The following is a 14,568-nucleotide window of genomic DNA, read 5'->3' on the forward strand; positions in this document are numbered from 1 at the left end:
GTAGTGGTCTTTTTCTAAATAAATTGGGACAACAAATGTTTTTTTTCAAAGTAAATTATGGGTGCTGCTTTAGGAAAACAAATTTTTTTCAGATACAAAATTTTGAAAGCAAATTTGTGGACTTTTTCGAAATAAATTGGGACAACAAAACTTCTTTCTCATTTTCCCAATATCCGCGCACCACTTCTGACCTAAAAAATTTTCGACCCAAAAATGGCAGACCTCAATAAATCCTGAATTTACACTTCTACAGGATCGCACTTGGAAGTTGGAACCTCCCTGCTAGGGAGTAGCTGTACAACCACTACATCGAGAAGCCGTGGATAACCCAAAGTATACAGGTGCCCTGCCTTTCCTAACAAACAGTCCCTAACACTACTAACTGGGTCTCCGGAAGGATCAACAAGAAAAAAGAGAAAGTTGAAAGACTGAAGCGAGAGAGCTCTCAACTTGGACTTCAATTACTTTCTCATTTGAACTCGATCTCCTCCATCGACCGACCAAAGAGGTAAACATTCTTCACGAGAATTAGGGTTTCTTTATACTTCTTTGTTTCCAAATCGTTTTCATTAAGTCTTCTACTGATGATCAAAGATTTCATACTTGTTTAGGTTTTTTATTTTCTCTTAATTCTTGCTTTCATTAAATGGATTAAACCTAATTGATCTCTCTTTGTTTGTATCTTGCAAGTTATTTTTGGATTGATCGGTAGAGTATTAGTTTAACTCCTGACGCAATTGTCAAATTAAGAAAATCAACTAAATGAGTTCCTGATATTGACTTATTTTAGTTTTGAATTGATTGCTACAGTAATTAATTAGGGTTCAGGGAACATGCTATTGATGTTAATCTGTTTTTGCCCTTATTCTTTTTTCTTGTTTATTTCTTGAAAAAAATTTAATGAAGATAGTTTGAATTGATCAGGAGAGTAATATATCTTATGAACAAAATTTTCTTCTCGAAGTTGAGTTTGATGAGTAGTATCTGAATTCTTAATAAAAGAACAAAAATTGGATTCAACATAAGGACTTGAGAACCGATAATTCAATAGAGATGAGTCGATGACGAAGGCTGAGTACGGGATTCGATTTTGAGTTTGTACGTCTGTTCTTTGAAAAGTTTTAGTATCTGAAATTAAAGACGACAAATTTCGTCTGGTTCTTTGTGTGCAGGGTTAGATTAAGGACGTTGATTCCGATATCGGGTGGTAAACTTTTTGTTGGGTTTCTGTGACGGGGTTAGGTTATTACCTTCATTTTGAGTTTCTTTACATTGAAGTTGGCTCCATGCCTTCCCAGGCAACTAATTCGCCTCAATGGCAAGAAAAAGCAAGTGACTTCTTTTCAAATTCAGGTTAGTGGGTATTGCTTGTTATTTCATCTTCTATATCAAAGCTTTGGCAGTTTGTTATCCTGAGTGTAAGCAAAATTTACCATGCAGGAGTCAAGCTTAAAGAAGCTGGAAATTTCGTCGGGGAGGTCGCGAAGGATGCGAAAGGCAATGTTGCTGATGTGGCAGAACGAGTGGGTTCGCTAATGAAGAGTCGGTGGTCGCTTTTCCAACAGTCTAAACAACAGCAAGGATCTAAAAATGCTGTACAAGAGCGGTTTCTTGCTGCCGCTGCTTCTACTGGTACACTGTTCAAGAAGAGCATTTCTGAGACAAAGGACAAAGTTGTCGTAGGAAAGTTAAAAGTAGAGGAGGTAATAGCCAACAATGAACTTATATTTTTTTTTTTTTCATGTCGTCGTACTATTCAGTTTTACTAGTGTATAACCTCGTCTATTTGCATAAAAATAAAAGATCTATATGTTCCAATCTCCCTCCACATATTCTCGAGAAATCTTTCTTCACCTTCTCTAATCTCTCTTTTTATTCTATACATATCTCTTTTAGTTACTGTACAAAGTCAACCAACGCTTATATTTATCTAATAAATTCCATAAAAGATGTGACTCTAGATAACACGTAAACAGTTTCTGGCTTTAACATCAAGCTTGATGAAATACAGTTAATATCATTTGAGACGTGAATCCTGAAACAGTCCCAGAGGACCTGCTGAGTTCATACTCGATAATAAAAAAAGTTTCATAATCCAGTGAAATTAATTATTGAAACATCGAAGTGTGGATATGTCCAAGCCGTACCTAATTTGAGTGTATAATATCTACTGTAACATCTTGATATTCAACTCCACTTTATTTGCTTATACCAATGGCAGTTCTTAGTTTGAATTAGTAACCGACTTTGCACTTCGTAATGTAGACTGAGATGTGGTTATTGAGGAGGAGCTCACTAGACCATTTTAATTGTGTTTCATCAAACTTTATCGATTTCAAAGCTATATCTTTCAGCCTTGAAGGTATAAGTTCACATAGTGATTTGTGGAGAATGTTGGTCATTTCAGGTAGCAAAGAAGACTGCACAAAGAAGTAAGAATATTTTGACTAACATTGAGCGTTGGCAGAAGGTACATATTTTGTAATTGAGATGAAGTCCTTTTGAATGAAATTTCATACACCCAAGTCCTTATCTTGTCTCTGGTTCTGCAGGGAGTTGCCAGCACTGATGGTGAGCTTTACATAACATTCTTGAACTTAGAAGAGGGATGTATCTTTTGTTATTATTTTAGTACACAGGACTTGCTATGTCAGATGTACCTACTCAATATCACAATGTGAAACTTGAAATGGCACGGTGACATTAGGTTGTGCAAGTAAACACAAGGAAAAAAAGTACTAAAAAGGAGTGTCCATGACACCTAGTTAAAAACCACTTAAGTTTCTAATAATAACTACTAGTAAGTTTTGGAAAAGAAGAGTAAATAGTTTCAGGGGCATAAAAGGAAAGGAAAAGCTATCTTTCTATTACTTCTTTAAGTTTCAAAATCTGGTTGATGCAGTATTTGGAGTTCCAATTGAGATAACCGTGCAACGTCAACAATCTACCAGGCCAATTCCTCATATTTTGGTCAGTTGTGCAGATTACCTCATATTATCAGGTACATATTAACATATTGAGGAAATAAGTTAAGATATCTTATCTTCCTGAAATTATATATCTCATGCCAAGTCTTGAATCATTGGTAATTTTATTGATATAGGTTTGAACACCGAGTACTTGTTCAAGAGTGAAGGAGATAAAAAAGTTATTCAAGAGCTGATTTTGCTATACAACCAAGGTATTACAATTTGAACCTCTGGAAGAAAAGAGTGACAGAGTCTTTTAAGGATAAAAACTTGACAGTCAATGAAGTAGTTATTGGTATAAACAGGACCATATTCCATTGGGAGACCTTAGATAGAGAATGTAACCTTTATCTGGAGCTCTCGATTCGGTTCCTATAGGACAGCTCCTTATAAATCATTTTCTTTGTTCTAATATTAATTCATTTTTTTCAAAAAAGAAAATGTATTACCTTTTGAAGACGTTAAAGATTAGTTAGAATCTATGTTAGGGATTCACGTTCATGTTCTTGATTTTCTTTTCACAGACAGGAGCTCTGCATTGCCGGAAGGCGTAAACCCTGCTGACATTGCAATTCTAATAAAGTGCTACATCGCTAGCCTTCCTGAGCCACTTATTCCATTTGATCTTTATCACGAAGTTCGAGATGCTCGTTTTAGCATACCTGTGATGCGAAATTTATTGAAGAAACTTCCGACTGTGAACTTCATGACACTGGAATTCCTCACTGCACTTCTGCTACAAGTTAGCTTGAAATCATCTCTTAACAAGGTAGTTACACGAGCTTTTACTCCCTTGCATGTGAAAATCTTCTTGTCACTGTCCTAACATGTCCCTTGTCGTTTGATCGTTTAGAAAGTCTTTTAAACTAAGGTGCTGAATTATCATACAGATTGAAGTTAAATTTTGTTCTTAACCATATTTCTCACCTTCCCTTAAATTTTTTGTAGGATAATTCCTTGAAAGCATAAGATTTATTTTTAATTTGTAAAACTAGGATAACTTAGATACCGAATTTGCTAAGCATGCGATATATACGGCCTAAACAACTTTTTCTGTTACATTTTGTGCTCGGATTTTTCTTTTCTTGTGGTTCGGAGGTTCTCTTTTCTTTTTACACATTTGAGAGTTACAAAGTAAAGTAGTTGACAAGTTCTAAAAAAAATGTTACTTTACACAGATGGACGTCTCTAGTCTTGCGATGGAAATGGCTCCTCTAATTATTTGGCAGAAGGAGAAGAGACCAGAATTTTTCTTTCAGTACTGCAGTCTTCCATCCAAAGGTCCCGTCAAGAAAACAGTGGATACAGCACCAAATTACAGTGCATGGGATATTCTTTCGGGTAAATGTTTCTTTTAATATCTTTACAGAATGCCTTTTAAAATTCTTATTTTTATAAATCAAGTTATTAGCTCTAAATTCCCGATTCAAATTGACGGTCGTTTTCGATTCATCCGTTTAAAGAACTTTGTTCTATTTAGTTTCCAATGTTTGATCTTTGGTAATGATGTCAAAAGACTTGGTTTTCCAACTTTCCGCCAATGAACTCTTTTAGGTTTATCATCAAAATTTGAAGACTATTAACTTATCTTCTCACATTGTGTAACAGAAGAAGGGGACACTATTGATGCATCCTCTGCTATTCCCTTAGACGATGGCACGCCGACTGATTTGAGCTCCATTGAGGTCATTCAGTCCCTCATCCAGCATCACAATCAGATATTCACAGATGCAAATGTAACAGTTTGGAGATAAATCCAACTCAGGTCTATCAGGCCAACCCTTCTTGATTTTTCTCTTGTTAATAGATTTGTCGGCGAAAGCCCATTAATGACAAGGAATATTCTACTTTTTTTTGTTGTTGATATTGTATTGGTTTTCTAAAGAAATTTAGACTCATGTAAAAGCAAATCTCTGCTAAAAAAGTAAGACTAGGCGTTATGTTTGATGTACTTAGACTTTTGTACTACACCATTGTCAATGCCATTTGATCCATTTGGAGTGCTACAATCGTTTAGTGTTTGAATTTGTCTTGTCCAGTCGATCTTTTGATGACATAATATGTACCATTTGATTTTTTTACTATTACAACTTTAAAGAATCAATTGGTGAAAATATGTAGTCAGGAATATGTTTTAGATCAGAAGTTGAAGTTTTCGCGCCTAGATTGTGTCGGAGGTGAAGAAGAAGCCCGGGGTGACACACTCATGCCTAGGAAAAACCCTTCATAATACATGATGTGGAACTAGGCCAGTGGGCTTGTATGGTGCCTAATCAAATACAATATGACAAGATTGTTCACCAGTAAACCTAATTTTATCAATAATGTTGTAGAATAGCAACCCATCAATCATTCTTAGTACTAGTAAAAGTTCCAGTTCTAGTAATAAATCCAAATACAAAAAAACAAAGCACAATCTACAAGAATACACAAAAAAAACACACAATTCCAACTAAAAGAAGTTAATGCTCGGATGAACTAGGAAGCGACTCAATGTACTCAAACATATCGGTTGGAAAATCATCGAAGAAACTATCTGGTGTAGCCGGGTTCTTGTATTCCTCTATGTTAATCCGACTATTGTTTCCCAACTCGAAAAACGGCAACTCCACTGAAAATCGTGAATCGTTTTCTGTCCCAGAAATCATTCCATTTCCAAACACATCTGAATCAATATCTTGATTTTCCAACATGACTGGAAGATCTAACACTGGTGGTTCAGGGAGGAGTTCTTGGAAGGGAAACTGCAATGGCTGAGGTAGGTTCATTGTTGGTTTATTCTCATCTGTCTGTGGGAATTCAGTACTTTCAGGTAAAATTGGTTCCAAATTAGGCATCTTTTGCTTCACTAAATCTGGTATTGCTACCATTTTTATCAATTCAGAGTTGTCCATATAAGAGGAAGATTGACAAGAATATTTCATGGACGAAGATGATGCTTCTTCGCTCACTGAATTGCGAGTCGGAGCCTAAACACAATCAAAAAGAAAAGAAAAAAAATTCAAAAAACGTAAAAATAAGAATCAAAAGTATAGGCGAAATTCGAAACTAAAAACTAAAGAACTCGAATTTATCCCTTAAATTCTTTACCTCCAAAGAGTCACGAAAAACAGGAGATTTTCCATGGTTTTTCTGCGGCTTTAAGGTTGGTGTTGATGTGTGTAAGATTCTTGCTAATCTTTTCCGTCTAGTACTCCAAAAATTCTTCACATCATTATCAGTTCGCCCCGGTAAATATGTTGCGATTTTCGCCCATTTGTTCCCGAATTGTGCCTGCAAATCAATCACTATCCTCTCCTCCTCTAATGAAAATTTGCACCCACTTTTTTTTTTTTTTTTTTGAATTTTTCGGGATTTATCAAAAAGAAATGTCAATTAGCTATCATAATTGTGAAATGGCAAAACATAAACTTTCACAATTTATCATAAGTGTTTCTAATTAGTGCATCTATCATTAATATTTTCAAGAATGATTAATATAACACGACTTTTTACATTCTATACAAATCAGTAGTACTTAAATCCACAAATTGAACGATGTTACAGTTTACCAAGAAAACAAAAATATTTTAAGTTAATCATCGCCCACGAAATGAAAATATTTTTATGTAAAATGAACGATATAAACATGAACTCAAAATAAAGAGAGACGAAGAAGTACTTACGTTTTTAAATTGGGTTTAAGCTTGTTAACCCATCGTAAACGACAAGATTTACCGGTTCTAGGAAGAAGACCTTTGGATCGAATAGAGCTCCAATCTCTTGGTCCATATTTTTTAACATAATCCATTAAAATTTCATCTTCTTCAACCATCCATGGTCCTTTCCTTATCATTACTACTTTATGATCTTCTCCTTCCATTCTTAAAATTACCAACCAAATCAAAAAATAGGGCATACACAAACATACACACACACACCCCTCTCTCTTTCTCTCTCTATCTATCTCTTTCTCTCTCTCTCTCTAAGAGTGGGATTTGATTTTTTTTTTTTTTTTTTTCTTTGGAATTTGTTTTTATTTGAACTGGCGGTTAAAACGGTTATGGCCACTAAGTCAACAAACCCAACACCCATATTCCCTCTTCTTCTCGCAATTTGAAATGTGGGTCTCAAGTTACGTAAATACCCTTTAGTTTTGTACCATTTACGTCTTTAGTACCCCGGGTCCCAATTGATCGTGGGAATGTGAAGAGTTACAATTTTGCCCTTCGTCATGAAGAAGGCAAAAACCCTAATCAGTATAAAGAAGCCTAATAAATGCAGTGAACAAACCCCAGGACATTTTAGAATTGCCTGCCATTTTGGTGAAATAAAAAAAAAAAATCTGGGATAAAAGACTTTATCAAAAGTTGGTCAAAGTTAGTTGACTCATTTTTTTGCTAATCGTTAGAGAGAAATCAATATGAACGAAATATTTTTGTTTTCTTTTTTATTCTCCATAACTCCACCACCATTTCTTTATCTAATACGACAATGGTCACTGACAAGCGACTATTGCCGACAACCTTAAATGTTTTTTTAGAATCTTCCTTCTACTACTTCACTACATTCGGTCACCATCAACTTTATTGCCAAACAAAGCGATAAGAGAAATGGAGAGAAGTTAAGTGGTATTTTTTTTTTTTTTTTTTTTTTTTTTTTTTGAGAATTCGACTACGGTCTACGTTAGTCGTTACAAGGCATTGATGCATCATGGAGATGTAATAAGCACGATAACCGCCTACTTTTTAAACTGAGAATGAAAGAGGCCTAAAGCCCGACAACGAAGAGGCCTAAAGCCCGACAAATTATTACATTATTCATAGCCTAAATTACATAGGATAAATCTCGATGGTAACTGCTTCCACCGAGACTCGATCCCACGACCTCATGGTCTTAAGAGGGGTGTCCATCCGTTACACCAAAGGGTGGTGGACAGAAGTTAAGTGGTATTGAATATTTTGAAAAAGGTAGTTTTTTTTTAATTGTTCAGCGTGTCTCGAACCCTGACCTCTAGGGTGGAAGATTATACCTCCTACCACTCTAACCAAGAGTTGTTGACTTGAAAAAGGTAGTTGTATTGGAATAGCCATAATGTCGCTAACCTAGTCTTTATCTCTACTTAATTACTTCAGCCCAGACACTTTATTTCTCTCATTTTTGGTATCTCTCACCAAATTGACTAAATCATTAGTTAATCTACATTAGTCTTTAGGATCCAATAAAATATTTTAATACCACATATAATTATTGCTACCCGTTTTCAATAACTCGATTACTTATGATATTTTAAAGGTTATCTAACTTTTTAATTTATGATTTATCATGTACTTCAAATAATACAATCTCACCAACTCAAATAATACTTATATAGTTAAATCAGTAGTTAATAGTGATACGATAAGATCTAAAGTGTTTTTAACAAATTGTCATTCTAACTAATGGAATGAATTGTTTGATCCTATGATATTTTTATATAGTTGAAATCTATGGAAGCAAAATAATATTATGAAGTTAGATTTATGTGAAAGTTAATATCTTTTCATAGTTAAATCATCTCAAATTTGAATACAATTTTTTCTAGACCACAATCATAATTTGGTCCATGGATCCTAAGTTCTCAACCACGTTCCTAATGCCTCCCTTAGTTTGTCTTGTTATTAGAATAAAACCTCATAGCCTCATAGGTAATAAACTCCTTTGCATGGAGGAAGACTTGTTCCAACTTTTGAGGGTACATTGTATTCTATAAACTATCTTAGTTTGTATTCTAGTCTCTACCTTTGTTCTTTTCTTAAATTTGACTTGTATAAGAACTAACTTTTTTTGTTGTTGAAAGATATAACTTGGATAAGATTTAACTTCTAATAGACTAACAGTCAAGGATATAATAGTTGTTGTAGCTTATTCAAGATATGGTCTTTTGGTCTTAAAATCATCCTACCCAATATTTGACGAGACAACCAAAAATAAAACATCACTTAATCTAACTAGATTTAATTATATTCTCTAAGTTAGATATCATATTTGACTTAGAGACGAAAAAAAACATACTTTATTGTTTGTGTATATCTTTTATTTTTCTGTTGAACATATTGTTTGGGTATTTGATCATTATAATTTTTAAAACAGATTTTGTAGACAAGAATTAAAAGAATAAAAATATAATAGTATCTCTATTAAAACTCAATAAACATGCAGATATAGTTTACCTCAAAACAAACCCTAAAAAACAAAGCAAAGACACTCACCGGAAAGAAAAGAAACAATTGACCTAATAACCTTAACCGAGTGATCAATGTTGAAGTATCTAATAAATTGACCTAATAACTCTAACCCATACCAACGACCTTCATCCATTACTTTCGAATTTTTCAAATTTTAAAACCACCCTTTTTTTTATTCTTCAGCTTCCACTTCATCTATGGTGAACCGATGCGCAAGGGTCGAAACTGAATGCTTCCACGACGAGGCGGCATAATCAACACATCGACAGCTTGAGGAGCAAGAAGATCATTATCAGACGTAAACCCATATTCGATCAATTTTCGATTATATTTATCTAATGTCTTACCCATAAAAGATAGTTTAAATTCAATACTCATTAAATCTTGTGATCCGTGAATTATTCTTAACCTCAATTTATCCAATGTGTCACTTAATCCTATACCATCTAGATAAAAAGATTTTAACAATTTTTTGTTTGACCCTGGCTTAGGTATATTTATTAACAACCCAATCATATCTGATTTTGAACTAGTTGATTTACTTGCAGACAATGAAGATGATGGATCCAAATTGTAAGAAAGAGATTCAGGGGATGATTGATCATCTAATTCAATCAAATCTGATTCTGAACTACTTGATATACTGGCAGACGGTGAAGTTGATGGAAGGTTGTGATAGTAATCTTCGTTAATATAAAGATAAATACAAGAACCATGGTGGAGTTTATAAGATTTGATATCCATATAATCATCCATATCTAATCCATGAAAGGTGAATAGTTCTTGTTGAGAGATTGGGTAATCTAGAATTTTGGAAATCTGTTTTTTGATTGAAAGAATTGAATCTGTTAATCTTACTGTAATTGGGAACTCCTTGTGATCATCGGGTACTATAATGTTGAGTTTCATTACTTACTTTCTCTCTTTCTTGATCTTTTTCTTTCCTTCTCTCTTTCTTGATTTTTTCTCTCTCTCTATAGTGAATTTATAATGCTTCTTGTATCGGATTACTATAATGACTGTGTTTCTACTTTTTTTCCGATTTTATCGGACACTGGTTACAAAAAGGAAAAGTCCAACCGAAATCTGAATTCTTAGCCCTAATTTTGCCATTTCCGGTGTTTAAGTCGGTGAAGAAAGTTGGGCTTTTCAATACCCAAAGGTAAACATTCTTCACGAGAATTAGGGTTTCTTTATACTTCTTTGTTTCCAAATCGTTTTCATTTAGTCTTCTACTGATGATCAAAGATTTCATACTTGTTTAGGTTTTTTATTTTTCTCTTAATTCTTGCTTTCATTAAATGGATTAAACCTAATTGATCTCTCTTTGTTTGTATCTTGCAAGTTATTTTTGGATTGATCGGTAGAGTATTAGTTTAACTCCTGACGCAATTGTCAATTTAAGAGAATCAACTAAATGAGTTCCTGATATTGACTTATTTTAGTTTTGAATTGATTGCTACAGTAATTAATTAGGGTTCAGGGAACATGCTCTTGATGTTAATCTGTGTTTTGCCCTTATTCTTTTTTCTTGTTTATTTCTTGAAAAAAATTTGATGAAGATAGTTTGAATTGATCAGGAGAGTAATGTATAAGTTATGAACAAATTTTTCTTGTCGAAGTTGAGTTTGATGAGTAGTATCTGAATTCTTAATAAAAGAACAAAAATTGGATTCAACATAAGGACTTGAGAACCAATAATTCAATAGAGACGAGTCGATGACGAAGGCTGAGTATGGGATTCGGTTTTGAGTTTGTACATCTGTTCTTTGAAAATTTTAGTATCTGAAATTAAAGACGACAAATTTCGTCTGGTTCTTTGTGTGCAGGGTTAGATTAAGGACGTTGATTCCGATATCGGGTGGTAAACTTTTTGTTGGGTTTCTGTGACGGGGTTAGGTTATTACCTTCATTTTGAGTTTCTTTACATCGAAGTTGGCTCCATGCCTTCCCAGGCAACCAATTCGCCTCAATTTTAAGAAAAAGCAAGTGACTTCTTTTCAAATTCAGGTTAGTGGGTATTGCTTGTTATTTCATCTTCTATATCAAAGCTTTGGCAGTTTGTTATCCTGAGTGTAAGCAAAATTTACCATGCAGGAGTCAAGCTTAAAGAAGCTGGAAATTTCGTCGGGGAGGTCGCGAAGGATGCGAAAGGCAATGTTGCTGATGTGGCAGAACGAGTGGGTTCGCTAATGAAGAGTCGGTGGTCGCTTTTCCAACAGTCTAAACAACAGCAAGGATCTAAAAATGCTGTACAAGAGCGGTTTCTTGCTGCCGCTGCTTCTACTGGTACACTGTTCAAGAAGAGCATTTCTGAGACAAAGGACAAAGTTGTCGTAGGAAAGTTAAAAGTAGAGGAGGTAATAGCCAACAATGAACTTATATTTTATTTTTCATGTGGTCGTACTATTCAGTTTTACTAGTGTATAACCTCGTCTATTTGCATAAAAAGAAAAGATCTATATGTTCCAATCTCCCTCCACATATTCTCGAGAAATCTTTCTTCACCTTCTCTAATCTCTCTTTTTATTCTATACATATCTCTTTTAGTTACTGTACAAAGTCAACCAACACTTATATTTATCTAATAAATTCCATAAAAGATGTGACTCTAGATAACACGTAAACAGTTTCTGGCTTTAACATCAAGCTTGATGAAATACAGTTAATATCATTTGAGACGTGAATCCTGAAACAGTCCTAGAGGACCTGCTGACTTCATACTCGATAATAAAAAAAGTATCATAATCCAGTGAAATTAATTATTGAAACATCGAAGTGTGGATATGTCCAAGCCGTACCTAATTTGAGTGTATAATATCTACTGTAACATCTTGATATTCAACTCCACTTTATTTGCTTATACCAATGGCAGTTCTTAGTTTGAATTAGTAACCGACTTTGCACTTCGTAATGTAGACTGAGATGTGGTTATTGAGGAGGAGCTCACTAGACCATTTTAATTGTGTTTCATCAAACTTTATCGATTTCAAAGCTATATCTTTCAGCCTTGAAGGTATAACTTCACATAGTGATTTGTGGAGAATGTTGGTCATTTCAGGTAGCAAAGAAGACTGCACAAAGAAGTAAGAATATTTTGACAAACATTGAGCGTTGGCAGAAGGTACATATTTTGTAATTGAGATGAAGTCCTTTTGAATGAAATTTCATACACCCAAGTCCTTATCTTGTCTCTGGTTCTGCAGGGAGTTGCCAGCACTGATGGTGAGCTTTTCAAAATCTGGTTGATGCAGTATTTGGAGTTCCAATTGAGATAACCGTGCAACGTCAACAATCTACCAGGCCAATTCCTCATATTTTGGTCAGTTGTGCAGATTACCTCATATTATCAGGTACATATTAACATATTGAGGAAATAAGTTAAGATATCTTATCTTCCTGAAATTATATATCTCATGCCAAGTCTTGAATCATTGGTAATTTTATTGATATAGGTTTGAACACCGAGTACTTGTTCAAGAGTGAAGGAGATAAAAAAGTTATTCAAGAGCTGATTTTGCTATACAACCAAGGTATTACAATTTGAACCTCTGGAAAGACAGAATCTTTTAAGGATAAAAATTTGACAGTCAATGAAGTACTTATTGGTACAAACAGGACCATATTCCATTGGAATAGTATCCAACTGAACAAGCTCCAAGTTTCTTTCTCAGATATGGTTTTCTATTGGGAGACCTTAGATAGAGAATGTAACCTTTATCTGGAGCTCTCAATTCGGTTCCTATAGGACGGCTTCTTATAAATCATTTTCTTTGTTCTAATATTAATTCATTTTTTTGAAAAAAGAAAATGTATTACCGTTTGAAGACGTTAAAGATTAGTTAGAATCTATGATAGGGATTTACGTCCATATTCTTGATTTTCTTTTCACAGACAGGAGCTCTGCATTGCCGGAAGGCGTAAACCCTGCTGACATTGCAATTCTAATAAAGTGCTACATCGCTAGCCTTCCTGAGCCACTTGTTCCATTTGATCTCTATCACGAAGTTCGAGATGCTCGTTTTAGCATACCTGTGATGCGAAATTTATTGAAGAAACTTCCGACTGTGAACTTCATGACACTGGAATTCCTCACTGCACTTCTGCTACAAGTTAGCTTGAAATCATCTCTTAACAAGGTAGTTACCGAGCTTTTACTCCCTTGCATGTGAAAATCTTCTTGTCACTGTCCCAACATGTCCATTGTCGTTTGATTATTTAGAAAGTCTTTTAAACTAAGGTGCTGAATTTTCATACATATTGAAGTTAAATTTTGTTCTTAACCATATTTCTCACCTTCCCTTAAAAATTCTTATTTTTATAAATCAAGTTATTAGCTCTAAATTCCTGATTCAAATTGACGGTCGTTTTCGATTCATCCATTTAAAGAACTTTGTTCTATTTAGTTTCCAATGTTTGATCTTTGGTAATGATGTCAAAAGACTTGGTTTTCCAACTTTCCGCCAATGAACTCTTTTAGGTTTATCATCAAAATTTGAAGACTATTAATTTATCTTCTCACATTGTGTAACAGAAGAAGGGGACACTATTGATGCATCCTCTGCTATTCCCTTAGACGACGGCACGCCGACTGATTTGAGCTCCATTGAGGTCATTCAGTCCCTCATCCAGCATCACAATCAGATATTCGCAGATGCAAATGTAACAGTTTGGAGATAAATCCAACTCAGGTCTATCAGGCCAACCCTTCTTCTTCATCTTTCTCTTGTTAATAGATTTGTCGGTGAAAGCCCATTAATGACAAGGAATATTCTACTTGATATTTGAAAAAAATTGATATTGTATTGGTTTTCTAAAGAAATTTAGACTCATGTAAAAGCAAATCTCTGCTAAAAAGTAAGACTAGGCGTTATGTTTGATGTACTTAGACTTTTGTACTACACCATTGTCAATGCCATTTGATCCATTTGGAGTGCTACAATTGTTTAGTGTTTGAATTTGTCTTGTCCAGTCGATCTTTTGATGACATAATATGTACAATTTGATTTTTTTTACACAACTTTGAAGAATCAATTGGTGAAAATATGTAGTCAGGAATTTGTTTTATAGATAATTCTGAAAAAATTATCAACGAAACCGGTTTAAGTTTGATTGAACAGAAGTAAAAGTAGGAGTAGACTACTCGATCAGAAGTTGAAGTTTTCGCGCCTAGATTGTGTCGGAGGTGAAGAAGAAGCCCGGGGTGAGACACTCATGCCTAGGAAAAACCCTTCATAATACATGATGTGGAACTAGGCCAGTGGGCTTGTATGGTGCCTAATCAAAGACAATATGACAAGATTGTTCACCGGTAAACCTAATTTTATCAATAATGTTGTAGAATAGCAACCCATCAATCATTCTTAGTACCAGTAAAAGTTCCAGTTCTAGTA

At 34.4% G+C, this 14,568-nt stretch overlaps 2 protein-coding genes and 1 pseudogene across 4 annotated transcripts; 2 read left to right on the forward strand and 1 right to left on the reverse strand.

The window, feature by feature from the left end:
• Positions 1 to 175: 175 nt before the first annotated feature.
• LOC147569714 (putative Rho GTPase-activating protein At5g61530) lies at positions 176 to 14,014 on the forward strand. 2 transcript variants are annotated; one of them, XM_086656231.1, is made up of 10 exons: positions 176 to 508; positions 1,173 to 1,353; positions 1,441 to 1,703; positions 2,408 to 2,470; positions 2,553 to 2,571; positions 2,903 to 3,001; positions 3,104 to 3,181; positions 3,494 to 3,738; positions 4,148 to 4,310; positions 4,578 to 4,978. In XM_086656231.1, the coding sequence occupies exons 2-10, from the start codon at positions 1,287 to 1,289 to the stop codon at positions 4,721 to 4,723; spliced, it is 1,143 nt and encodes a 380-aa protein (XP_086512357.1). In that variant the 5' UTR covers positions 176 to 508; positions 1,173 to 1,286; the 3' UTR covers positions 4,724 to 4,978. The 2 variants fall into 2 exon arrangements, with proteins under 2 accessions (XP_086512357.1, XP_086512358.1); XM_086656232.1 differs by lacking the exon at positions 4,578 to 4,978 and adding an exon at positions 13,710 to 14,014 and having other exon boundaries at positions 258 to 508.
• LOC147569715 (transcription factor DUO1-like) lies at positions 5,297 to 6,927 on the reverse strand. The gene is made up of 3 exons (XM_086656233.1): positions 6,635 to 6,927; positions 6,060 to 6,291; positions 5,297 to 5,938 (listed from the first exon to the last, which is right to left on the reverse strand). Exons 1-3 carry the CDS (start codon positions 6,865 to 6,867, stop codon positions 5,432 to 5,434), a joined length of 972 nt encoding a protein of 323 aa, XP_086512359.1. The 5' UTR covers positions 6,868 to 6,927; the 3' UTR covers positions 5,297 to 5,431.
• On the forward strand, positions 10,224 to 14,114 carry LOC147569716 (putative Rho GTPase-activating protein At5g61530; annotated as a pseudogene). The gene is made up of 8 exons (XR_015231337.1): positions 10,224 to 10,337; positions 11,005 to 11,185; positions 11,273 to 11,535; positions 12,237 to 12,299; positions 12,382 to 12,528; positions 12,631 to 12,708; positions 13,070 to 13,314; positions 13,710 to 14,114. The product of XR_015231337.1 is annotated as a putative Rho GTPase-activating protein At5g61530 (transcript).
• The last annotated feature ends 454 nt before the right edge of the window (positions 14,115 to 14,568 follow it).

The sequence above is a fragment of the Eschscholzia californica genome, unplaced genomic scaffold (assembly GCF_041429995.1).
Source record: "Eschscholzia californica isolate CP2 unplaced genomic scaffold, dmEscCali1.0.p SCAF_1, whole genome shotgun sequence".
Lineage (NCBI taxonomy): Eukaryota > Viridiplantae > Streptophyta > Magnoliopsida > Ranunculales > Papaveraceae > Eschscholzia > Eschscholzia californica.